Source organism: Cyclopterus lumpus, chromosome 1 (genome assembly GCF_009769545.1).
Source record: "Cyclopterus lumpus isolate fCycLum1 chromosome 1, fCycLum1.pri, whole genome shotgun sequence".
In the NCBI taxonomy this organism is placed as follows: Eukaryota; Metazoa; Chordata; class Actinopteri; order Perciformes; family Cyclopteridae; genus Cyclopterus; species Cyclopterus lumpus.
The window spans coordinates 14,045,634-14,072,097 of record NC_046966.1 but is presented as its reverse complement, the minus strand read 5'-3'; the positions used below and the strand labels follow the sequence as shown (position 1 = coordinate 14,072,097).

General features: G+C 41.2%; 1 protein-coding gene across 3 annotated transcripts in view; it reads right to left on the bottom strand.

Moving 5' to 3' along the window:
• The window catches only part of LOC117729310 (testis-expressed protein 2-like), a 28,333-nt gene extending 2,223 nt beyond the window's left edge, over positions 1–26,110 (bottom strand). Inside the window, exons 1-12 of one of the 3 annotated variants that reach the window (XM_034530280.1) lie at positions 25,922–26,110; positions 25,309–25,401; positions 8,720–10,215; positions 7,526–7,726; positions 6,880–7,210; positions 6,490–6,719; positions 6,020–6,205; positions 4,929–5,028; positions 2,845–2,971; positions 2,051–2,164; positions 1,505–1,714; positions 756–876 (exon numbers count right to left, since the gene is read on the bottom strand). In XM_034530280.1, coding sequence (XP_034386171.1) covers positions 756–876; positions 1,505–1,714; positions 2,051–2,164; positions 2,845–2,971; positions 4,929–5,028; positions 6,020–6,205; positions 6,490–6,719; positions 6,880–7,210; positions 7,526–7,726; positions 8,720–10,192 — 3,093 coding nt within the window. In that variant the 5' untranslated portion in view covers positions 10,193–10,215; positions 25,309–25,401; positions 25,922–26,110. Of the gene's footprint in view, positions 1–755; positions 877–1,504; positions 1,715–2,050; positions 2,165–2,844; positions 2,972–4,928; positions 5,029–6,019; positions 6,206–6,489; positions 6,720–6,879; positions 7,211–7,525; positions 7,727–8,719; positions 10,216–25,308; positions 25,402–25,921 lie in introns of those variants that run through there. The other 2 variants (XM_034530289.1, XM_034530295.1) reach the window with 2 other exon arrangements.
• Between the last annotated feature and the right edge of the window lie 354 nt (positions 26,111–26,464).

Genomic DNA, 26,464 nt, shown 5'->3' with positions numbered 1-26,464 from the left:
AAAATGTTTTAAAGGGACAGTGTGTAGGTCTTGGCAGCATCTAGTGGTGATGTTGCAGACTGCAACCAACTGGATACCTCGCTGCTCACTCCTCCCGTTAAAAGACTGCGGTAGCTTGAGCCGCCGGTGCAAAAGTGCGGCTAGGAACCACACAGAGTATGTCAGAGAACTACAGTGGCCTACATGTTGTATACAAATGTGAAATTTGTTGAAATGTGAATGTTTGGTTTGTCTGTTTTGGGCTACTGTAGAAACAAGGCAGTGAACTCCGTGCGTGAAGAGGACCCGCTCCCCATGTAGATATGAAGGGCTCATTCTTACCTTACAAAAACACAACAATTCAGAGTTTTCTGGGGATTATACACTAAACAGAGTTCTGAATATTACATGCCATTTCTGCCAATAGATCCCCTAATTGCTACACACTGGCCGTCTCCAATAAGATCATTCTAGGATCATAGAATAGAGTCATATTGTAAAGATGTTCTATGGCTGAGGTCTTTGGAAATATTCATATTGTTAGCTTGTAATATTGGTAATTTAGGAGTGAAATGTAATTTGAAAATAAGAAGATATGGTACCAGCATATATATAACAGCAACATTTCAGGTCACATGCAATTCATTTCAATGGAATAGATGCAGTGAATCTATTCTTCTTTCTCTGGCGAACTTTTGAATCTCTCTGACCCTAACCCTGTTGTCTGTGTTTAAGTGTCTAAAAGGAACCTTAGAAAATGTAGTGTTTATCAATACCTGGAATTCCTGGTCCAGTTTTTTCTCGATCCAGTCTGTAACGTGAGCAAGAGTCACTTCTCTTTCCCCCAGTTTAGGTCGCGCCTTCAGTTCCAGGTGAGGCGGCTTCCTGAAGCCATACCTACAACAGAAAGTCAAAACAATTAAGGATTATCTCATAAACGCGAGTAAGAGTTGACAAAATAAAATATATTTTTTCCACAGCACACATTTAGGCTCGTCCTCCCAGGAAAAGCACATATCTAATTTATAACATTTAAAACCAGTGCATTCTATCAGGTGAGCCAGTTTCAGGTGTCCTGGTCTAGGGGCAACCTCCAGGTCTAAAAGGTGAAGCCAATGCGGAAGTGCCTTAAACCTGCATTCTTACCAATGACCAGCAGGGGGTGACTCAGATTGTAGTCTATGAGAAACTGACCCTACTTCTAACTGGAATTATAAACCATAAACTTTATAGTCTTGATCGCTAGGTCATGTTCACGTCTTGTATATAGTCTATGGTCCTGGTAATGTGCATGCTGGCTCGTTGTCAATATGTAAATGTTGAAACAAGGGAGGAAATTGGTTAATTAAGAGTATTCTGAAAGCCATTTTAAAATCAACAAGAGTCGGCTGTGTTTTCCTTCTGTGGGAAAGTGAGGAATCTTTGAGGAAGATGTGATTATTTGTCAGTCTGAAAGACATGGAAATGCCCTTTACACAGCCTTCCACAAGTTGCTTTGTAGAAAAACATCACTTCCTTCACGTACCATATCCTGTCAGTGGGCGGAGGCGGTATGTTGACAGCCAGCGTTCCTCTGAGTTCCTGCACCTCCACTGTAAGCAGGAGTGGTGTGTTAGACACTTCCTCCATCTTCTTTTTGATGAACTCCGTTTCTGTGGCCTTCAGGAAGTATTTGGACTTGGTGATCTTGTCCACAAAGCGCATGATCTTGCTGGGTTTGTGGCCTCCAACCAAACTGTATTCAATAAAAGGTTAGGGTTATGTTCACATATTACATTTAGTAATGCTGGGCATCAATGAAATCTCATAAAATAATAATTGATAACTGATATTTATCATGAATGTCTAGGGCCAACATATTGTTGGAGGAGAGTTATGTTTTCTGTTCCAATTAAAGTAATTATCAGTCAGTATTTTCCCCGAGACCTTCACCTACCTCAAGTTTATAACAAGCATTTTTTTTTTGTCTCCATTTTTTACTTAAATTACTATTAAATACATGTAACAAGATCTTGGGATTATACAAATTGGATTAAGTGAGCACAGAGAATATTTATAAACTTATTCTCACCCCTCTGCTCCAGTTGAGTCATTTGAGAGATCTGAGGAATCTTCCTCATCGGATGAGCCAGCGCTGGACGACTCTTCATCACTATCAGCCAGGCAGTAAGTCCGTGGCCTGTATCTGGAAACAAACACAACTCAAATAGATTAGGGTGGGCACACACATCTGCATGCATGCAGTAAAACATGCACATGCATCTGCTATGTCTTATTTTGTTTTGTTGTGCAGTACCAAAAAAACAATGAACTTCTGTTTTGAGAAATAATTCAGTAAGTTAGACATAAACAAATCCAATTAAATCCTAAAAAAAAGAAAAAGCTGCTCAGTATGTCTTCTGCAGCGCCTCCACCGCTTTCAGGTGTCATTTGACGTGAAACCTTTTCCGTTTGTTGCTGAGAGGATTTGTGGGTTATACATCATCAGAAACACAGATGAAGGCACTGAACACACTAAGAACATGAATACTTAATTGGATGACGCATTGGGTGGTAACATGAAATGAGACGACCGCAAAACTAAAAAAGACATACAAAACGAGAGAATGAGAGTTGAACAGAAGAGATCATTGTTGAAAGTCAAGCAGCACTCACCAAGAGCAGAAACACATCCGATTAACAGCCGCATAAAAGGATCCAGAAGGTAGAGAGAATAACAGAGAAAAGAAAGGAGAAGACATAAAATATATAGATTACTGGTTGAGAGCCAGACAGAATGTGGCAGACACCTGAAGGAGACACATATACCTTTTAGTGTCAAGTGTCTTGAGGCTTTTCTCAAATCTGTGTGTTTAACTGTCTCACCCGTCTTTGCCAAATTCCCCAAAGCGGACACTTTCTCCCTCCTTGCCCAGACGAATGAGGTTCATCTTGGTTTCCAGGGTCATCAGAAAGGAGCCACTGTAGCAAATCTCCAGGTCAAACCACAGACCTAAAAGGGACACAGAGGTTATTAGAAATGTTGATCTGAGAGAAATTTGAAGAAGTGAAACTGTAAAGTACAAGATTAGGTAATATATATGCCTCTACTGACATGTTACTATAGATACATGCAAGCATTGTCACGATACATTTGTAAAAAAGTACCTGTTGACAGATATCTATTTTGATCTCATCTTAAATATTATTGTATTTTCCAACTTGAAAGAAGCAGAGTTAAATCAAGCTGCTTTTAAGGCCAGTCTGCTCAACACAGACATCACCAAAGGCCACAGTCCTTCTCTCTGCCTAGTGAATTTCTCCATCTTTCCCTCATTCCTTTGTTTTTCTTTAAGACCTTTCTGTAGCACCACTCTCTGAGATGCTGAGTCCCTCTCCCCCCTCTCTCTAACACATTATCACATGTTCGTGTGTACAAAGAGCCACATCTAAATCATGAACTTGGGTGTGGTTTCTCTTTGCACCAGTGGGAGGCAGCAAAGTATGAACATTGACACAGGAAAGCTGAATGAGGTGAGGAGTGAGTCAGATGACAGCCATTCTAAACCAAAACACATTGCACTCTGCTGCCACTAAAACGCATCTCCATGTATGTAATGCAAAGTGTGTACAAATAGCTGTGCACTAAATGTCACACTAACACTGTCCTTTTAAAATCATATTTCAATAACTTTCCTGACAAATGTATACATGGCCCAGAAGTCGTCAGACAGGATCAAGAAATATAATACTGGAAGGCAAAAAGAAGAAAAACAGCAGTGACGCCCAAACATTAGCTGGTTGTGCCAGAAAGAAAAACATTAAGTGAGAGTGAGTCAAACCGAAACAGGGAGGAGAAATTAAAAGCAGTAATAATGAAAAAGCAGGAAAGAAACACCCGCGGACATCTCAAAAGGGAAACTAAACTGACTGGTTCCACTCAGTTTTCAAACTACCACCTCAAGGTAAAAGGCTATAGATCATGGAAACACACAGCAGAAATTAGGAATGAAACATTGACTTTCTATGCAGAGGTATGAGTTGTAGAAACATGCACAAGAGGCAATGTGGGACAAAATGAAGATAAAAAAAAAAGTCAGCTGAAAAACGTAAGGGCAGCAGGCAAATAATGTATAGTCCCTCACAAAGCTAAGACCTCATATAACTAAGGCTCCATTTATCCGGTCCACAGACCAGAAGACATTGACCCATCAAATTCTATTTTGTAAGCCTTCAATTATGAGGCGTTTCCAAGGATCAATGGTACAGAACACCAGATTTCTTCATATTAATCGAGTACACATACCTTTTTGTCAGACTTTGCAACTTTCCATTAAACAATACCGTATTGAACTCTGAGAAGTGTTGCTGCTAGTCAGACTGTCTGGCAGCAGCTATAGAGTAGAGGAAAGGTTTGTACTTTACCTCCCGCTTTAGAGCAAGTACAAACTACTTTTATTGGAAAAGAGCAACACTGCACAGGACACAACTCCTTCGGTTTACCACTGGTCCATCGGCTGTTCCACCGTCCCCCATTTCCGCATCCTGATCATAATAACTGCAAAGAACTTACTCATACTCTTTGGCAACTGGGGATAGCTACCATGGATGCATAACGAGAACTGGATACAGCGTCAGAAGCGGTTCCCCGTTCTTTCCAATGAAAGTTGCTCAGTGGCACTTGAAGCAAAACAGTTAGACTTCAGTGTAAAATTCAGATGAAAATACCCGGCTCTTCTTCCGATCTTCCAAATCCATGGGGCCCATAGAGCAAGCGTACTACCATTTCCTAAAACTAAACTAAAACTTGACTAAAAACTAAATAGTGAACAAAATGAACACTAGTCTTCACAATGAATTAAGTTCAGAATACAGTGCATAGAGCTCAGTGTACCACACAGTTAGCGTTACTCCTTTTACAGAAACCACTGAATGTGTTTGTGTGTGTTTGTCATAGATTTCTCTCTTGCCTCTGTAGTCAATGGAGGGTTTGGATGCCCCAAGGATTCTGGGAGTGGCCGAGCCCATGTCCAGTTCTTTCAGGGTTAGCTCATTCATGAAGTAAGGCAACTGAAAAAGACAAAAAGCATGCAACTGAGCCAAGCGCATTGTACATGTATATTTTATTGGCAGATTATGATCTAATCAAATTGGAGAAAAAAAATCTGTAGTTCATAACCATATATCTCATAGAGTATATAGGATGCCAGCTTGAAAACAATGGATATGTGAACAATGAAATGAATACACTCATGCACATACTAACTAAGGCTGCATTCACACCAAATCAGCTGGTGGGGCAGAATCCAAGTCCTCCCATTCTTTTGACAGTAATGTGTAACCCTGTGGCAATGGGGAAATAAACTGCAGTGGCCTGCAGCAATAAGTTGAAAGATAATCAATTGTTGAAAAAACGTAACTCGACGTCACGCTGGCCAATCACGTAACAGGTGATCCAGAGCTCCACCACCAAGCCATATGGGAATAAAAGCTACAACAGCCAAGCAGGAAAGCTAAAGGGCCATTAAGGGACACTCCCACACCGCTGCACAACCCTGTGCTAAATGCCTGATTGGGTGTAAATGCAGCCTTATGCATGGGTGACACCCACTGCCCTCCGCCACACCTTATAATTAACTTTCTCTACGTGTCAGTCCCTTGTGGACTGAACTCAGTCTTGTTCCATCATTCTATCAAAACTACACTAATACCTGCAGCTATTGCCACAGGACATTGTGGCTAGTCATACAGACCAAAACACGTATACGAGATAGCAAAGTAGGTTGTTCCTGCGTGAAAGGATTAGAAAGAAACATCAGAATAAAAAAAAGGGACAGAAGTGCTTCCAAACCCAGTGTTGAGCTGCACAGAGATACAAAATGACATTTAGAGAACTTATCTTATATGTCTATGCTCTGTGTGCTTGATGTTGTTTTCATCAAGGTGGTGAGCATGACTCTTTTTTTCTTTTGCATACTCTACACTTTAACACTTTCCGACACAGTCTGTCGGTTTAAATTTCAAAGTTTTAGGTTGTTAGGACCGGCCTCGCTCCACTCACCCGTATCTTGCTGAGCTTCATTTGAATCTTCTTGGAGACCAGTTCAGCCCAGTAGGGTTCGCCCAAGAAGTCCCAGAAGACCCGGCCAAGAGCCGCATTAAGCCAGGCAACAGTATCCTCCTTCTCCTCCTCCTTCTCCTCCTCCTCATCCCTGGGTTGTACCTGAGCTGAAGTTGTGCTCTGAAGCTTAAGACACAACAGGCAAGTTAACAAGGAGGCGAAAATAAAAGAAATCTCCTCTCTCTGTATAGGACTTTAAAACATGTAACCTCCTAATAGACCACGTAGTCTACTCCTGTGAGGATAAGGCATAATATTAGATACTTGTTGTTGTTTGTAATTACACATCATGTAAAACTGTAAGGTTAAATTGGAATTGGCCTTGGCAAAGCATGTTTGCCCCTTAAGAATGGAAATTAGAAAGCAAAAAGATGTTAATAGTATAAATGGAAGATAAATATGTGTGCTACCTTCTTATCAGCCCCGGGGCTGCTCTGAGGACTCTGAAGAGGAGGGCTGGCCACTGCCGGGCTGACTACCGCCTGTTCTGGCAGTAAGGAGGCCATGTATACATTGTAGTCTAATAGCGGTCTGGTTTTGGCACCGCCTGCTGACACTGAGGCATCCTTTAACCTGGGCTGAGATGCCAGTGCCTCATCCAGACTGCCACGGCTGCTGCTGCGACTGTGACAACTCAGAGCTGTGGGCCACGGCAAATATAGGAAAAGGGTGAGGAATTAGATGAAAAAGTGTTGTTGTTTCTAAACAAAAAATTTAAAAAAAATTTTAGCCAGGTAAAAAAAGAAAGAAAAAAAGACAAATAAAGAAAAGTTGCAGAAGGAGACAAATGTTTTGCTCACCACCCTTAGTCCCAGCAACACTGGAAGCTTTCTTCAAGTCCGCCTTTAGCTTGGAAGCTGATAGAAACCGCTGGAACCATTCTTCCTTCTCCCTCCCAGTCCTTCCAAACAGATAGAGGGTCAGGTCTCTACTGGACAAAGACGACCCCCTTCGCTCCGGTCCTCCTCCTGTCGATTCTCCTCTGTCCCTTGTGTTTAAGCTCTCACTGGCCTCCCACATGTCCCCCTCGGCCTTTGACATGAAGTCATCCTGTTTGCCTAGTTCAATGCATATGGGGTATTTTTTATTCCATACACGTTTCCTGGCCAGGCTCTGAGGTGCTATATATACCTGGGGAGGGTTACGGAAGACAGACCCGAGTCAAACAAGGTTAGGTTTTAAAACATTTAAGGACATTTTGTATAAGTGTATTTAGTAAAATATACTCTTTTCCATGTTGTAGTATTTGTCCTTATCTATTTTAAAATGCAACATTGTTTTGTGAACAGGATAATCTAATGAATCAGACTGGGAATAGACTAGACTTACATATTTTTAAACTGACTTGTGTTATACTTTACAAGATCTACAGACGTAGTGCAACAGTTAAAATCGTATTTGTTGTTATATATTTTTGTATAGTTTGTAATTATACTAACGACATACTTTGCTGTTGGTGAGGTCATAGATCTTCTGACTGATGTATGTGACCTCGGGTTTTGGTTCATTGTGTGTGGCACGGCGAGCAACATTATGGTTGGGTTTACTCAAGCGAATGATGGAGCCCTCCAACCGGACAAACACAGAGTGTGTCAGTGTGGCATGGTATGTCTCTGGGTCGTAGTTCGATATTTCATTCATCCAGCCCTGGACGGAAGACATCATACATGTTGATTACTTTTCAATAATTGAGTTCCAAAACAGTATTTTAAACTACTGCAAACATAGAAGATATATAACAATCAAAAACTGGGCCTGGAAAATGAGGACAGTGTAAATATCTGCACTTAGGTATTCATGTCTCTATGAACTTCACACTGATAAGAGTATCTGGCAACCACTGACGTTTAACAGTCAGAAACTGTTTGTTGTCATCTGCTTTCTGTGGTAGACTTTCAAGTTCATCCAGCTAAATTTTGCCCAGGATCCACTTTACTTTATTACTTACTTGACATCTTCAATGCAAAAACATGTTTGCCTACAAGCACCCCATAGATAAACAATGAAGACAAATGATCTGTCATTATAAAAGTTGTATACCTTTTTATGGACTCAAGGTTTAACTCGTTTTTGTGGTCAAAGGTCACTGTGACCTCGCAAAACACATTTTTCTCTAGAATGCATCATTATCTAAGAATTCATATGCTATTTAAGACGTGTATGTAAACTGCAACATGACGGAGGCATACAACTAAAAAGCAGTGATGAGTTTTTTTTTTTACTGTTTTTCACAATTTTGTGATATGTGGCTTTAATGTATACATTTGGGGTGGTAAATTAGTGCAGAATGGAGGATGCAACATGTCCACTTGTACTGACATGATAATAATATAAATAATAATCAGTCAATTATTAGTCAGATTTTGTTTCCAAAAGCAGATGAACATTTTGGCCCAGGGATACTTTTGATAGCATCAAGACATAGAACTAAGAACCCATCAGCTGTCAAAGGATGATTTAGCCTCAAGGGGGCAACTGGCAATATTTATGGTGTTAATGTGTAGCCAAGAAGCCAGTTTATTCAGTTAACAATTGTTTGACTAATAAAAAGCTAAATCAATGTCAGATGATAGCAAATGTGTTCCAAGGCCTTTGTAGCATTACAAAACAAATTCAAGGACATTTGAAATGTTCACTGACCTTATAGATTGCTGGTTCCTTAATGTCCAGCCTGGTCAGATTCCGATGGTGTCTGGACTCTTTAAAAGTGCTACCAGAAGGCTTTGGTCCCGACAGCCACACAACACCAATGGCTAAAAGAAATCCCAGTCCAATCCCAAGCAGCATTCCTCCTACGTAACTTGGTAGAGGCAATACAAAATACCCATAGACCAGAACAGTAAGGAAGATGAGAGTATAGTGTGGAACACTAGGTGCTGGCTCTATACTTTCGGAGTCATCTTCACTGAACGGTTCAGTACTACCACTTAGTGGCACTTCACTTTGACTCCCAGTTCCAGTATCATCAGTTCTATTGCCACCATCAGCGTCTGTATCGGTACAAGTCTCAAAGTCCTCACTGTACAGGATGCAAAAGTCGTCATACTCTTGTTTAGCAAGAGCGGACATAGAGCATGTGTCCAATGACATGGAAAGTAAAGATTTGTTGGGGCTCTTCGTGTCAACAGATGGGTTAACAGGAGATTCAGCTGTACCAGAAGCCCCGCTGTTAGAGCACTCAGCCTTTAGGTCACCGCCTTCTTCCTCCTTGATGCAGTAATTGTTGTTGCTCTCCAGGTGACCATTGATAGAAGTAATGTTGGAGAGTTCTAAGGCACTTGCAGAGAGGGCTTTGGGCCGGTAAATACTGCTGCTTACCAAGCTGCTACTCTTTTCATCAATCATCTTAGTCAGCAGTTGGAGTGGCTCAGAGATGGCCTCAGAGAGACGCCGCTTAGTGTCTTCAATCCTTGCCTCAACTTCTGAGACGTTAAAGAAGCTGCGGTTATCTTGTGAAGTTAATGGAGATGAAGGGGCAGTTTTAGAATCACTTGTGGACGATGTGGTAGCAGACGGCATCCTGGACTGTGTGAATTGCTTGAAGAGTTGCAGGTTAAGGCGGGATTCTGGAAAACGAGAGGATATGGAGGAAGAGGATGAGTCCTGGGATGTATCTGAAGATAGAGATTTGACAAGACTCTTCAGGTGCCTATGCCTTACTGTTGGAGCAGCAAGAGGAGGCATCCCATCACGAGACTCAATGTCAGAGGAAAAAGACTTCAGCAAGCTGAGGAAGGGTTTTTCACTGGAGGGAAAGCTCAAAGATTTAGTGGGAGAGGACTTAGAGGTTGAGCCTTTTTGCTCAGCATTTTGAGATGCAACCTTGGCTGCAGATGTCAATGACATGTCTTCAAACATCTCCTCGCTTGCTTCTAAGGCTGTCACAATGTTTAAGTCATTCTGATCAGCGGAGGGATTGGAGACACTTGTCCTGCACAGCTTTTCTTCCTCCTCCTCCTCCTCCTCCTCCACTTCCTCCTTCCCAAGAGCTGAGTGGATGGTGATGGTCTCCTTTGATGGTGATCGCTGGACATGGAGCTTGGGGGACGAGGCAGGTGGCTGTTTTTCTGTGAAGTGAGCGCTATCTACATGGCTAGGATGCTTGCTAGTCATTGCAGTACTCCCCCTGAGTCAGTCTGCAAAGAAGGAAAAGGGATGACACAACATTAGTTAATTGACTATAGTAGATAAATTGGCTATTATTCTAGCAACTCCAATATGTAGATTTGCTGCTATTCTTCATCTTGTTGTTTAATGGTAAACTGAATATCTTGTAGTTTTGGACCTTAGTTTGATGGATGAGTTTTACTATTTCTGACATTTTCTAGACAAAGTGATTCATCGATTACTGTGGACAATAATTGGCAGATTAATTGCAGCCCAATGCTGCATTGAGTTTACCACTGACTGTAGTCCCCTACAATTCAAAGCTTTCTGATCTGAGACATGATTCGCTATTCATGAAACTACACATGCTACATTTTCCAAATGTAAGGAAGAATCTCATTACTTAAATTTAAAAAAGTAATCTAACACTTTACACATTCAGAGAAAAATATGGAGTTCAATTGTTTGGAGATGATAAATTATTAACAAGTAATGGAAGCAAATTCAGGTTTTAGTTTTATCAGTTTTTTAGCTAGCATGCAACAGTTGCCGATACAGTTTTAGCCAGTGAGATGCTTTTTAAAGTAGACCTTTGAACCAAGATTAACCAAGACTAAAAAGTCCTTATCATTGAAAAGGATTGTTAGTAGATTGCAAGCTAGCAAACCAACAAACTATCCAAGCAAAATGTTCTGACTATTAGTTAAGGAAGTCATCCCTTCACATTGCTTGAATTGTTTCTCATATTAAAAAATATTCTGTGAAAACTGTTGCTTAATTTGCACCCCACATTAAACATTTGTGTATTTTGTAACTTTTGTAACACTCAAAATGTAGGAGACAGAGCGACCAGATAGATTTGGGCGCATTCCAGATGTAGCGAGTTCCAGCCTTTAATTTCCGTACTCTCTTTAAAAAAAAAATAATGTGGGAGACACTGCTGCTCAAAGTATTTGAGCTGCCTATAGACAACATTTACCAATCTCTACATCATGAAAAACAGGAAATTTCTGTCTGCGCCCTCCACAGGCAGTGACAAAGGGACTGCAAAGACAATTAATGAATTCATTCAAATTAAAAAAAAGGAGATAATGCATTATATTCTTAAAAGACAATCTTGGATGACAATACATTACCGAATCACTAAACATCTATCTAGGAAGGCCAACAACTGTAAAGTATGTTAGTGACATTCATTCCTATGCACCTGTGTGGGTGCTAAGAAATGTAGTGTTGCAGCTCTAAACCAGTTTGGTTGTGTTAGAATTCAGTTCAGCAACAATCAGGAATCTTATATCACCAGAAACACGCCCCCCATTCCCACTCACCAGCTGCTGGCACTTTGGCAATTACCCACCACATACTGCTCAAATATTCAGCAAAATCAAGGAGTCCAATAAGGAGCAATCAATAGCAAAGATAGCTTGGCTAAAACAAGAATTGACTTGCTCGGCATGTGAATGCTGCAGCAAGTAGTTGCTTCTGCATGATACATCGGTAATATGAAACCCCAAAAAACTTGAACTCTTTGCCAACAAACATTCAAGAATTGCCGGTTTCAGAGTTTTGATAGATATGTATAAGATAGTACCGTCCAGATAATGAATTGAGGCTGAAGTGAAGTAACATGGCTAAATGATGCAGATTGTTTGGTGCCTGAAGTTCACTGCAGGAGTAAAAGAGACAAGCTATCCAACTTAAAAGATGCATTAATAAAAGAGCAAGGTGAAGAGGCTGATGGACAGATATTTAGAATAAACATAGAACATTCACAGAGCCAAATCAGAAATGTACCGTATCTTTAAGAAAAGATGCATCTTTAAGAAAAATAATATATATATATATATATATATATATATATATATATATATATATATATATATATATATATATATATATATATATATATATATTCAAAAGGAAAACCCCTTCAATTTTAGACACCAGTATGTTTGGGGAGTACTACTGCTTATGAGACAAGTTGTAAAAAGTCATTTGTGGCGTCAGATGCATCTGAAGACTAGTTTAAAAATGGAAGAATCCAGAGAAGGTAGAAAAAAGTGAGTGAACCAGACTTTTGTAACTCCTCCTGTCGGTTTGAGGCTAGTAGTACATAATACACTAGAAGCACAGCATCAGAATCTCTGGTTCAGTTGCATTGTGGGTAATGTAGACATAAGGTTTTGGTAAGGAACAACAATGTGTGGAATACAAAAGATGAGACTGTGTTGATTGCATTGGTTTTGACAATATTATGAAAGTCAATACTAACTTGGTGGAGTACTCCTTAGAGTTATTAGACTTCCAGTTTATTCTACAAGCTTAAGGCTGTCACTATTGTAACAGCTTTATTATGCTGAGCAAGTGTTCAACCAAACCATTGGAAACATCATTACATAGCAAGTAAAGAGACTTTACTAAAGTTGATACTGTAACTGAAAAGAAAAGCCATGGGTCAAATAAACAAGGAATTAATTGCACTATTTAACAAAACTAATATTTGGTGTATTTCATGTTTGGAACGACATTGCTGCATATAGATTAAAATGTAATATATATATATATATATATATATATATATATATGACAACACAATAAGAACAAACTTCTGCCTTCATTTATGACATCCTGGGGTAGTAAAAACAGAACTATGGCATCTTTAACATTTGACAACAGAGGTGGCATGAGATAATACTGGCCCACTCATAAATAGACTCAACTTAGTCACTCATTGTCACATTGGTCACGAGTGAGAGCTCGTAACCCAGCCAGGCAGTCTGCCAGCCACCTCTGTCTCCAGCTAGCTAGCCAGCCTTCAGTCAGCAGCAAAACAATGAAGCCATTCTAATGGATCCCCAGTTGGACATGGACTTCATTTTAACATGTAAGGCCTAGCAGGTTTTGCAAACAGCATATTAGGATTCGGGATTAAGTGGGGAAGTATGTATGTATATACTTGTAAGCCGATTCCTATCTTCCAATTTAACACTATGGAAATGGAACACACAACCAGAACAAAAGACTGGGCATGTACAGTATGTATGCATGCATTTGGCTGTCCATCCAACAATTAAGTCCTAATTTGTCTTGTGTTCCCGATGCCTTTTCCTGAGCCAATGAACATCCAAAGAGGACAATGACGAACACAATCTTGTCATTGATGGTGATTACAGGAGACCAGCCTCATTAACCCTCGTGTTTTTGCACTCATTAGAGACATGTTCTCACACACAGGTCACTTCTTCTGTAACATACCACGCGCACGCGTGCACACAAACACACAAACACGCACACAGAAAAAAGGCTCACAGAGCTATTAAACATACTGAATGTATCCATGTAAATCAAGTGAGTAGTTGTACATGGCTTTGTGTGTTTAGCTCCTGAATGTATTGTTTAAAGGACCCTGAGCATGACATGCTGGTGAAATGAGAATAGAGCAGTTGCAATAAAAAAAACTTCCATTTGCTATATTAACAAAGGGATGTCTTATAATGTGGATTGGTCTAAACAAGATTCACCTAATGTCTAAAGGGGTAAATTAAATCTCTAAATGTAATGTGACATGCAATTATGAATCAAATATATGTGATATTTTATAGCAGTGTCACAGCAGAAAAAAAAGAGTTAAAAGGGCTTTTCTATAAAATAAATATGCACAAAATGGCCCTTCAAGTATTATATTTGTACATAACACCTGTATGAAGGCTTTAGACTGAACCAATACTCTTAACTGTCAAGCTGCAACTAATGAGTTGCTGTGAGAGCACAGCTGACTGGCTTAATCTGCAGACCCCTTGTTCTCTCAGTATCATTTAGATAGAACATGACCCCTGACCCCCAGAATGTAGACAGAAGCCCTCTACATATTAGTCTTAGACTGCAGTGTCAACGGTCTTGTTTTTTTACAAGGACCAGAACAGTTACTAAAGTTAAGAGATTATAAGAATACTCAGCACAGCACAATAGTAAAACGCCTCGGGATCGCCGAGAATGAGCTGAAAAATGTTGCGGGTGTGAGGGAAGCCTGGGTCAGCCTGCTGGGCCTGCTGCCACCGCGACCCGACCCCGGGTAAGCGGATGAAAATGGATGGCTGGATAGATAGATGGATATTTGGTAACTTACATTATGTGTTCTGTAGTTATGCTCCAGCAATTTTGTTAGTCAGTTATTTCGTGGTGTAATTTTGCCATTTCTTCCAATATCTGGCCCAAAATAATAGTTTAAGCACAGAGAAATGTAAAAACAGGCAAGGTTGTGTGTGAAAAACTAAGTCCTGGTCTTATATTTGGTCTAATCCATTACAAAAAGGGCCAGACATATTTTAAAATGATCAATGTAGCCACAAGACATTTCACAATGTACTATAATAAATAGGAAATGGAAGTCCCTAACTGAAGCAAAAACAGCTAAATGTTCACCAAAAGAAGAACCAGGAATTTACAACATACATAAATGGAATACTTTTACCATTATTAACCGATGACCTATATCTTTTGAGGGAGGTGTCATGTTTGAGAAGCTTTGGGTTCCCTAAATAACGACAGCTTTATGGGTTGAATGAATCAGTGTCTAACAATGGGACCAACTCCTGCATAATCTCTTCAGAGGCTTCACACCACACTTAGGATATGAACATTAGGAAGGAAAGAAAACCTCCCTCTTGAGTGCCCTTCCAGTGAAAACATGAGGAAGTGCTTTCACTGAAGGCCCCACAGTGAGATAAAAAAATGAGTGGCAAAAAAAGAGATCCATGAAGAACATGGGACAGATGCCCCTCACCCAGCCTGAGTCTGCTTCCTCATTTAAGCACAAGACACAAACTATTGGTCACTTTTACTAAACCCCATAATTCTGTCTAACTATATCCACTTATCAGTAAGGAAGCAAATATCAGTAAACAACTCTTTGAAGCTTACTTAGGAGTGAACTCTTAATCATAATAAACAGGACTGAACAGAAAGACAGACCTTCTTGTCCATACGGGGAAATTTGATGAGGACTCTACAAAGAGCAGTGCCACCAGAGCAGCAGCACCACCACCAGAGCAGAGCTGATAGTGTTTCCTGTGTATGAAGCTCAGTAACCGCACCGCAAGGATATTTTTGCAAGTCATTCTGCCTCCAATACAAAACCACATGCCAGCCCCCTCGGAACAAATGTCATACACCACATCAGATGACATCAGTGGCAATAAGAGGAGGCTTGCCAAGGGACAGAGATTAAACTACAAGAGGAAAAAGACCTTGTAAAAGACTTGAAAACATGCTCACACATTCCCCAATGGAAGACTTAATGAAATCCCAGATCACTATGGTGTATCCAGGTTGCCTAGGAGGGGATTAGAAGAAGTCCCACTTCAAATCCTGCTGTTTATTTGTAGTAGTAATGGTCTTCCCTGTGCTTACGCTGTCAGTTTAGCTAATGACTTGCATAGTGTCTTACAGCCCAGTGCATTAATGCTAGTGGCAACATTACAGCTACAGCAGCTAACAGTTAACTGTCCTGTAGGCAATGATAATTTACACATAGCTGAAAAAGGATTATATGCCCTATTGTTTTGTTTTTTTTAATTCAAAAGCAAATGCTGCGGTGGGAGAAAGCTTAACATGATTTAACATGTCAAGGCCCATAATGTGGTTTAACTGAATGATAACTATAAAAGAGAGGGTGATAACCTACATCAGTTATGTGGATGCAAGTCTTGTATTTAATGTGCCTTTATCTTTAAGTGTAATATATACACATTGTGGACAGATGAGTAAGCAGAGCAGTATTTTAGCACTCAAAGTGTCTGACTGCATTAGTTGGGACAAAGGTGTGTGCCTTGGTATGTTGGGAGTAACTGAGTGAAGAGGCAACTGGTTAATACATTTCACAGTTTCATTTCAGATTCCAGGATTTGGAGACAAATAAACAATAGCAGCCCAACAAAACTGAAACTGCTCTCAAGAATGCCAACAAACTGGTGAGACGGGAAGGGCAGTGAAATGTTAGGCAGTGAGAACACTAAGTCTCCTACAGCCTTCCTCTGGCAACTAAAGCACATTTTTTCTATTGAAACCTGATAGAGCAACAGTGTTTTGACAAAATATGATAATGGTATTGCTTTTGGAAAGTCAATGTACCACTATTATACTGCACGGCCACAGTGAAAACACACATTAGCAGTATTTTGTTTTGGCCAGGCATCAGTCACTTAAGAAATGTTACAGTTGCAACAGTGTTAATTAGTCTCATGAAACTCATTTAAAACAAAAAAAATAGATGTGCAGTGAATCATTACAAAAGTTTCTACGTCCATAAAAAATAACCAGCCATTCCTAAATTCCTGAGAAATTATTTCTGTAAGCATGTTTGTGACCTACTAAACTTTAACCCTACACAGGTTTTACTATAATGCGTGTCCACTAGTCCATAATTGTTGTAACGATAAGTTGATCAAACAAATACTTTACTTGTAGCCTCTTTTTGCTAATATTCAGAGGACAAAGCCACTGTGACAGATTTGGCCACTAAGACACTTGTTGTCAAATGGCCATCAGGATAGTTGTATTGCTCAAGGGCTCAGCTGTTGTGGATCACAACAATAAGAACACACTGGCTCGAGGAGAGCATGTGACAGAGTGTCCACAGAGGCCAGGAAGTATAACAAAATTCTGTATTAAGAAACGTAGTGGGAGAATAAGAAAGACAGAAGAGTAGGCTTTCATAGCAAAGTGACCCTGGCTTTACACAATCACACCTCGCCAGACCAGCCAGCACTATTTTCTTTTACAGTTAATACCCAGATTCAGCCTATTTCAAACCATGGAGGTTCACTGACCCAGGTGTTGTTCGTGTTAAATAATTCACTCCTCACTTAACTGCTTCACCTAGTCAACAAGCCCTCATTACTTTTAAATGAACTCATTGGCTGCAGCGGTGACAAAACTGTGACATGGTCCAAGCACAGAGATCTGTCCCTCTGCTCTGATTACAGATACTGTCAGCCATGACATTAGCTTCCACAAGAGACCCCTTTTCATTTTAAATCTTTTTGAATCTTTTTAACAGCACTTTAACTAGTTTTCAAAGCAGACATTTTAGCTTTTGTGGTTTTCTTTGCATTCTTAGTTTAATTAGAAAGTTCTTGCATCGGTATTTTAACTCCAGCCTCTCACTTTTATTACTATTCCATAACAGTCAGCTTGTCACATGTATAATTTAAAAAATAAACCACTCATTAGAAACAAGACACTGGTTTAAGGAAAAAAAGAAGAGTTATGATCACTGTTTTAATTGAGTGCAACCATGTCATCGTGTTTTGCAGACAGGCCATCAAGACAAGCTAGTGCTCGTTTCCTAAGGCCGGAGCCAACTGCTTGACTTTAGTCATGGTTTCTATTTCTGAGAACACCGATAGAGTGATTATGGGATAAAAGAGTTTGTTATACACAGCTAAAGTGAGAGTTGAAATTGTAAAAAAAAAAAAAAAAATGTCAGCCTAACAGGTTTATTGTACCAACTAATATTTATCCAAAGTTTCCTCCAAAAGTCACAGTGAAACTAAGACTTCCAGCAAACACAAGAACATGCGCATGGTGCAGTAAGCCAAACCACAGGGGCAGCGACCTACCTAGCTGGCCACTTCTGATTGAACCGAGGAGAGGATAGGACCAACTTCCTGCTTTGTCTCCACAAAGATTCTTCTGTTTCCCTAAACAGTTCTCAGAACATGCAGAATGTCAACATACTAGAGTCCTTCATATCCAAAAAATACAGAATGAAAAACAGACAATGACAGAATCATTTGACTGTCTCAATTAAAAATTTAAATTTTCTCTGTTTACTGTGTGTCTTTTTGTTTATGATGGCATTCACCACACCCGAGACTGGATGCTTGCATCCGTCTAATAGGCGAACCGCGGTTTATTGGTTTGGTTTCACCGTAGTTTGGGTTGTTAGTTGTGTATTTTTGGGGTAGTTTGTGGGTTTTCTTTGGGTGTTTGTTTCCTCCTGCCAGTGTCTCGCCGGTCGGCGTCAGACGCCATGGTAAATGGAGACATGTTGTCCCACCTCACGAGGAAGCACGGCATTAAGATCGCGGCCGCTTTCTCGTGCAGCGTGGAGGACATCGGGATGGCTGTGGGGGCGAAGGTCGGGCACAGCAGCATTAAGTCGGCCGCGCGCATGAACGGCGCCGTGGTCATCTTCCTGGACCAGGTGGAGAAGGTGAACCGTGTGGTGGAGGCGGGCCTCACGGTGAACGATTTGTTTGTCCAGGTGTTTCCGTTAGTGCAACCGGCTACTAGAGTCCTTGTGTCTAATGTCCCTCCGTTCATCACTGACGAGTTCCTCAGCAGAGAGCTCTCCAGACACGGGAAGGTGGTTTCCCCGATCAGGAAGATCTTGTCTGGGTGTAAAGATCAGTTGCTGAAGCACGTAGTGTCCCACCGTAGATACTTGTATATGATACTTAACAACCGGAACGAGGACCTCAACCTCCGCTTCAGGGTGAAAGTAGATGATTTTGACTAAGAGATTTATGTGACATTGTCGGTGATGAAATGTTTTAGTTGCGGTGAGGAGGGGCACACCGCGAGAGCCTGTCCGAAGCGCGGTGACCCGGCTCCGCCTGGCCCGGTCGGGGCCGCGGCGGGCGCGGCGGGCGCGGCTGCGGCGGCGCTCGCGTCTCCGGCTGGGGGCGCGGCGGCGGCGGCGCTCGCGTCTCCGGTCAGGGGCGCGGGTGCGGCGGCGCTCGCGTCTCCGGACGGGGGCGCGGATGCGGCTGCGGCGTCTGGGCGGCCTGTTCCGGCGCCGCGGCGCAGGGTGGATGCTGCTGTGCCTGAGCTGAGTGTGAGTGGTGTGAGTGAGGTGAGTGAGGGTGATGGTGGTAATAATGGTGGTGGTGAGGGTGATGGTGGTAATAATGGTGGTGGTGAGGGTGATGGTTGTAATAATGGTGGTGGTGGTAATGATGGTGAGGGTGTCCAGAGCAGCAGGGGGGAGGCTTTGGTTAAGGTGGGAAATGGTGAGGATGGAGGAGAAGAAAAGGAAATGGGGGGTAATGGTGCTGGGGAGAAGCCCGTGGAGGTAGCACAGCAGGTTGGTGGGGAAGTAGAGGCGGAGGAGGAAAGTGTAGGTGGGTGGGCTGAGCAGGTGGAAGAAGCGGAGATGGAAGTTGGGGAGTTTAAAGTTGCCTCAAAGAGGAAGAAGCGGGCCCAGAAGGCAGGCAGTGGCACCAAGGCCAGCAAGGTGGGGGAAGCCAAGGAGACGGGTCGGGGGCAGAGGTCAGACAGCAGTGACGAGGAGGTGTCTGACAGCAGCAATGCTCCTGCGGTTTTAACTAGAAGTCAGCAACAAAAAATGTACACGGCAGAGAAAATTAGGATTTTTTTACAAAAGGACAAAAGGCAGGAAAGGAGTCAACGTTGTTGACTTCTTTCCTAACATAAACTTATTTTATACCTCAGCCAGACACCACATGAGCCGGAAGGAGGAGTCCGGCTTCACTGACCAGGAGGGTTTTAGATTAAGAAAAATTGCCACAAAAATAAAGGAAATGATGGATGAGGGTGATGCCGAAAGCTCCAATGTGTGTTTTAATTAATTTATTGTTTTTTGTTTGTGTTTTAAACATTTTTCTTTTAATGGATACTTTCAGAGTCGGAATTTTAAATGTTAATGGAGCCAGGGATGTTAGGAAGAGAACATCTATTTATGAATTTAAAAAGATGAAAGGTATTGATGTTCTCTTCCTACAAGACACCCACAGCGACAGCACCAACGAGGCCGACTGGAGGAGGGAGTGGGAAGGGGAAGTCCTCCTGAGTCACCACACAAACCTCAGTGGAGGAGTGGGCTTCCTCTTCTCCAGGTCTTTTATCCCGGTCTCACTGGAGGTCAAACACATCATCGAGGGGAGGTTGTTTTTAGTTAAAGCACGGTTCGACCTTTTTACTGTTGTTTTTATCAATGTGTATGCTCCAGCAACCGGTGCAGAGAGGAAGCTGTTTTTACAAAAAGTTAATGATGTTTTAAGTGGCTGTGCCTCAGAGGATTTTTTATTCTTGGGGGGGGATTTTAACTGTATGGAAGATGATTTAAAGGACCGTAACCACACAGAGCCACATCCAGCTTCACAGCAGGTTCTGAGGAGGCTGGTCCATTCTCATGGCCTGGTGGATGTGTGGAGAAGGATGCATGCCGACTGCCGACAGTACACATGGTCCCACTTTAGGGAGGGGAGGATCTCCTCAGCCAGGTTAGACCGGATTTATGTTTTTAAGCACCATTTTAATATTTTTAAAATGTGCAGTATTGTTCCTGCCGGTTTTACTGATCATTCTTTGCTTTTATGTCATGTTTTTATTAGAAACATTTTACCCAAGAGCGCGTATTGGCATTTTAATTCAGTTTTAACTTTTGATAAAAAATTTAGAGAGGTTCTTATTTATTTCTGGGATGTTTTTAGGCTGAGGAAGAGTGATTTTAGTAGTCTTAGGCAGTGGTGGGACCGTGGTAAGATTGAGATTAGGCTTCTTTGTCAGCAGCATACTTTCAACGTCAACCGAGACATCACCAGATCTATGAAGGACCTGGAGACTGATATAGTGGACCTAGAGAGTTTAAGTGAGTCCACAGGAGATCGAGGACATTTTGAAGTCCTCAAAGGAAAAAAGGTGGCTTTGGCCGACTTGTTAGACGTTAAAGTTCAGGGTGCACTGGTCAGGTCCCGATTTCAGACCATCACAGAGATGGACACTCCCTCTAGCTTCTTCTTTGGCCTGGAGAGGAAGAGTGGGCAGAGGAGGGTAATCCACTCACTGTTAGGAGACGCAGGGCAGCCAGTTGTGGAACCAAGCCAGATCAGGAGGCGAGCGGTGGACTTTTACTCCTCCCTGTATACCAGTGAGTACAGGGAGGAGGAGTCTTTAATGCAGGGGTTCTGTGGGGAGCTGCCTCAGGTCTCTGAGGACATCAATGAGGAGCTCAGCAGGCCCATAAGCCTGCAGGAGCTGAAGGCTGCCTTGCAGGGCATGCAGGGACGGCGTGCTCCCGGCCTTGATGGCCTCCCTGCCGAGTTTTATAAAGCGTACTGGGAGATACTTGCTGGGGACATATTAGATGTTTTTAATGAGAGTCTGGCCTCTGGTTCGGGATGTTTTGGAGGTCTCCGGCTCGTTGGGTATTAGCACTGGTCTGATTTCTCTAGATCAGGAAAAGTCTCTCTCTCTCTCTCTCTCTCTAGCGAAGTTATTTCACATGGCTTTCTCCAAAAAGAGAAACAGCGAAACCAGAGCCTTTAACCAAGAAGGGACAGATTATTATATGTTTAGTCTTCACACGGGCAGTTCAAAACCAGTATGTCTCATGTTCAGAGACCGTGACGATTATTAAAAGCGTCAATGTGAAGCACCACTAAGAGACAAAAAGAACAACTCTTTTGCGCAAACGTACCAACAATAATCCAAAATGAAGGCACAGAAAAATAAACTTAAGAGCCAAATATGATCAGAATCCTGGCACATTAATCCACTAACAGAGAGGTGACTAGAGCCGAAACAAGTGGTTTAATAACCACAGATTTAGTCCCTGCACACAAATTTATCTTCAGATGACAAAAAGATAATAGCATGGCTTTTTTGGGTTAGATCTCACCCTATTCAACTGAAGTAAAAGTTGCAAGGCTACTTCAATAAATATTGGACTAAATCATAGCTCCATTTAGACATTATTTTGATGTTCCGGACCTTTGCATGAGGAAATTCTCTCTAACTGGACCTTGTTGAATTTGAATTGAATATTGATAAGAATAGCATATGTTGTATTATACAATTAATTATTAAAATAAATCAAATGGTTTCACATACAACATTTAATTTAAATGATCTGATGGAATACAAAGTGTTGCTTAGACATGATTCCTCTTATCAGAATTCATCATATGCATCTCTTTAAAAAACAATCAGGATTCTCCTTTAGCAATAATTGTGCCGTCCTGGCCAACAAACAAACGAGAAACTAAACTAAGAGTGTATAGGGCAGTACTCGTACATTTATTGTTGGACAAAGTGAAAGGAACTGGGGAAAGCATTTGTCAGCCAAACTGTAATGACAATAGACTACATTGTCATTGAGTGTGAGAGCAGCTCACGGGAGACTGAAATGGGCTGTGCTATGTCAATGTATTCCAGACTAATTTGTAGATCATGGTGAATGATTGCTTGAAATTCTAGAGTGGTTTTTAATCTGATTAAAAAAATAGATGTACTATTCCTCAGGGCTAAAGTAAGAAAGCAAATTAATTCCCTGATGCTCAGACATCTCAATTTCTTTCCTAGCCTTTTGCTCTCACACAAAATGCTGTGAACGTACTGCAGCTTTGTGAATAATGTCTCAGATTCTAGTGAGAAACTGAAGCAGTATTTATAGACAGGCTATATTTATACATCTTCCCACCTCGCCTCTGTCTCTTTCCTTTGGTAATAAGTGATTATAATGACGATAGCGAGATAAATGGTACTGTCAGCGTACAATGGAGGCAGCACCTGAAAACAGCCTGTAAATGTTGCTGGCTGGCAGGTTGACACATTCCCCTGATGCAGAAGTAATGGTCATTATTTCACTGGTTGGGTAGGTATGGGAGAATAATGAGGCAGAAACTCAAGAGAAGCAGCTCTAGCTACATAACCAAAGGCTTTCAATTATCTTCAACTTGAATGATAGATTGTATTTTCCCTTATCATAGACAAGGAAATCTAATTATGTCAAAACAAATTTGTGTTACCAGTATATTACTTAGAGGCACCACAGTTGTCGATAGAGCTCTGTGAAGGGTTCTACAGAAATCACAAATAGATAGATAGATAGGATAATAGTTAGATAGATAGATAGATAGATAGATAGATAGATAGATAGATAGATAGATAGATAGATAGATAGATAGATAGATAGATAGATAGATTATTCATCCCCAGGGGGGAATTTGTTTGTAGCAAGACAATTTCAGTTGTTGAAAAATAGGCCAGACCTAGTCATAACTTGGAAGGCCACAACGTGAGTCAAAACTATGAACAGGTGCACAGTCAACAGGGGTGTAGCCCAGTTTCTACGCAGGGTATGATAAGCAGCACATGTTCCTTGTCTCAGCGTGAACGATGAATATGGCACACTCCATTTGAGGAAAATGAGACTGGTGAAAGGTCGCCGCACCTGCTGCTCAAACCCTAAACCTCCTCCTGTTTCTCACAGGTGTGAGAATCCTGTTGTTATTTTTCCTTTCTCTGATAAACTGGCCCTTGCTCTCTATCTCACACTTTCTAACGTGACAGCGAAGCACCCAGGGTGCTGGTGCCGTGTCCTATCTGTGACAGATGTCAGGAAACAGATAACGTTTTTTTATTATCAACACATATCCCACCGACAGGTGGTGTGATGCAGTTTGCCCTAAAAATCTATTTTTGTGCAAAACTCATAAAAAGAAAACTACAAAAATATTAAGTAGCTGTACAACTGCATTTGGAAGATTGTTTTTCCCAACTCTAGTTGCTTCCTCTCAACTCATTACCGTTGTATTTCTTTCATCTCAAATGACACATGTGGGTTCATCATATCCAAACAAATCTAAATGCACCTCTCCCAAAAACAAACAAACAAACAAGAAGCAAAATGCTGTTGTATCTAAAGTCGTTTCTCCTTGAACACTCCACCCTAGAAAACCTTGTAGAAAGGCGTTTAAAATAGTTACTCAGACAAAAGTATGATGGTGTTGTGTTGAAGAAAGTTCTCAGTATGGACAGTAGTCTGTTCACAGTATACAAGATCTAATGACTTCATGCAAATCTGAAAGTCCAACCACCATCTACTGTGAATTATTGACTCAACAAAACAACTAAGCAAGCCTTTACAACCTGCTATAAGCCTAAACAAAGACATTAAGGGAATATTGCAAAGAGAACATTGAAGTAGTGGGTATATAAAAGGGTCAGTATCATAAAAGTTTATCAATATACTGGAGACATGAAAATGAACATGTGATAAATTACAATGACGAAAAGGGGAGAATTTAAAGGGAATTTCTAATGGTAGACAAAAAAAACATGGTTTGTTGTGTAGGGCTGGGTCATGGCCTGGAGGTATGTTTGTACAGATGTCTTCAGCATATTTTATGATGAATAAAATCATCATTACATGACTTTGCCCGCAAGGTATCAACGCCTGTTTATAGGTCCAAAACAATTAGCCCAATATAAGCATGATGGGGGCAGCAGTTGGAGTCGTGTCCCCTGTAACACTAATGTTGACATGTTGAAAGAACTGGTTAAATAGGAGGAGGTCAGTATGGATAGAAACCTTGCAGAGCAAGTTGCTTAATATTTTAAATATACCTTGAGGTCACTGTGTGCAAAGAAACCTGTCAGACACCTTGTTGCTATTGACTTTAATAATCCATATATCAGAGCCTTTAGTTTTAGGCCCTGAATGTCTGTGGCGTTTCTAAAAGTTGTTGGAAAGTCGGTCATCTAGACGCCAGGTTTGTTGAGAGATAAAATCGGCTCAATATTCTGTTTTTATGTTTCTTTTTTTTTTTTTAAACCAGCATTACTTCAGCTGATTGACAAAGATGGCAAACGTGCTCTTTGCAGTAATTATTATCACATCAAACACAATATTTTGTAATCGCCACATCGCTCTGTGTTCCTTCAGGTTAGAAATATCACTCCATATGGACTTTGCATTTCCCCAAAGTTTCCTTTGATCTAGGCACCGATGCACCAGTCTTGATACCAATACCCTGGCTTAGGGTATTGGCTGATACACAGTACTCAACCAATACCAGTGTTTAATTGTTTCATTAAAAAGCTCTCCTCACTGTGAGGAAGTGACTGGTATCATTCTTTTCAATGGAAGGCCACATCAAGCTTGACTTAAACATAGCTTTCTAATTTTGCAAAACAAAATGTAAAAAATAATACATAAATATATACAGCAAATGTACTACTCCACTCTTCAAGCTACGTTTGTTTTTCCTCTCTTCCTTCTCTCACAGTCTATCTGGACTTTGCCATCACTGAGGTCGTTTGTAGCTCAAGAACCAGATCAATAAAGAGTTCAAATTTACTGGCAAAGTGCTTACCTTGTATCCTCAGTGCCATTCAAATCCAGCCTGGGACTTGCATCTGCCTACTGCAGAGTCTAGTTTCACATGTCCATGATGCTCAGGAGGCTTCTGAGAAATACATTATCGGCAAGAGAAAATGCGAAATCATTACAGAAGTAGGTTAAAAACACAAACATAAAGACTGGCGATATAAAGTGGGTGTGTATGCTTCTTAGTGAGTAGGTAGTCGCATTAGTAGCCTGTGTGTATAATGGTTGTATACTGTGACATAATCATATGGCCAACAATAACTATAATCCCCAGTGGCATTTGACATATGGATGTAGCTTTAGCTGGAAGCGTTAATTCGGCTAATACGCATGCTAACTTGGTCTAAATAGAAACTGGTCGAGCTTTAATAGCAAACATAACGACGACTAGAGAAAGCAGTCTGTCTTGTGATACCCGACACACTTGTTCTGCCTATATTAGCTTAAATATGACTTCATTTTTAATTATGCAGATGGTCTGAAAACCTAGCTTGAGAACTGAATCAATAAATAGTTTTAAAGTCCCTGTGGCCCGAGGTCACCTCACCAAATTAGTAGAATATCGCAAAAGAAAAAGAGAGAAGTCAAAGATAACCTACCGCGTCGAGGGGACATATTTATCTGGATACAACGAACAAAATGAACTTCCCAAAGGAGGCTTTCCTCAACACAGTAACGGCGCAGTAACGTCTCAGTTCCGCGTACCAAGCTGTGTCAACGGCTCGTTTCTCGCTCAGCCTGTTGACAACTGACACACTCAACTCAGTTCCTTAAAGGAAACACGCAGCAGTCTATCCAGGCGAGAGTAATCGAGACCGAGCGGCGGGATGCGATATCTGGCTCGCTGTGCAGGTCGGTTGCCAATCGATTGCTCTATTGAGCGTCTTTCCAGGCCTGGAGCAGATGAGGGAGATGTGAAAAGGTAAACTGAAATGTAAGCAAGTTGGTCAAATGTTGCACAATGCTTTCCGGCTTATCAATGCAGGAAACAAGAACAATACAAAACACAAAACGTTTAATAGAGTCCTCTTTAAGTCCAGCCCTGTGATTTAAATAGGCGTACATGCTCAATAGAGCGCACCCAGTGTTTGTGAATTGCACCTGTTCTCATTAAATTGAGGATATTGTAAAGTGTGGTTTGT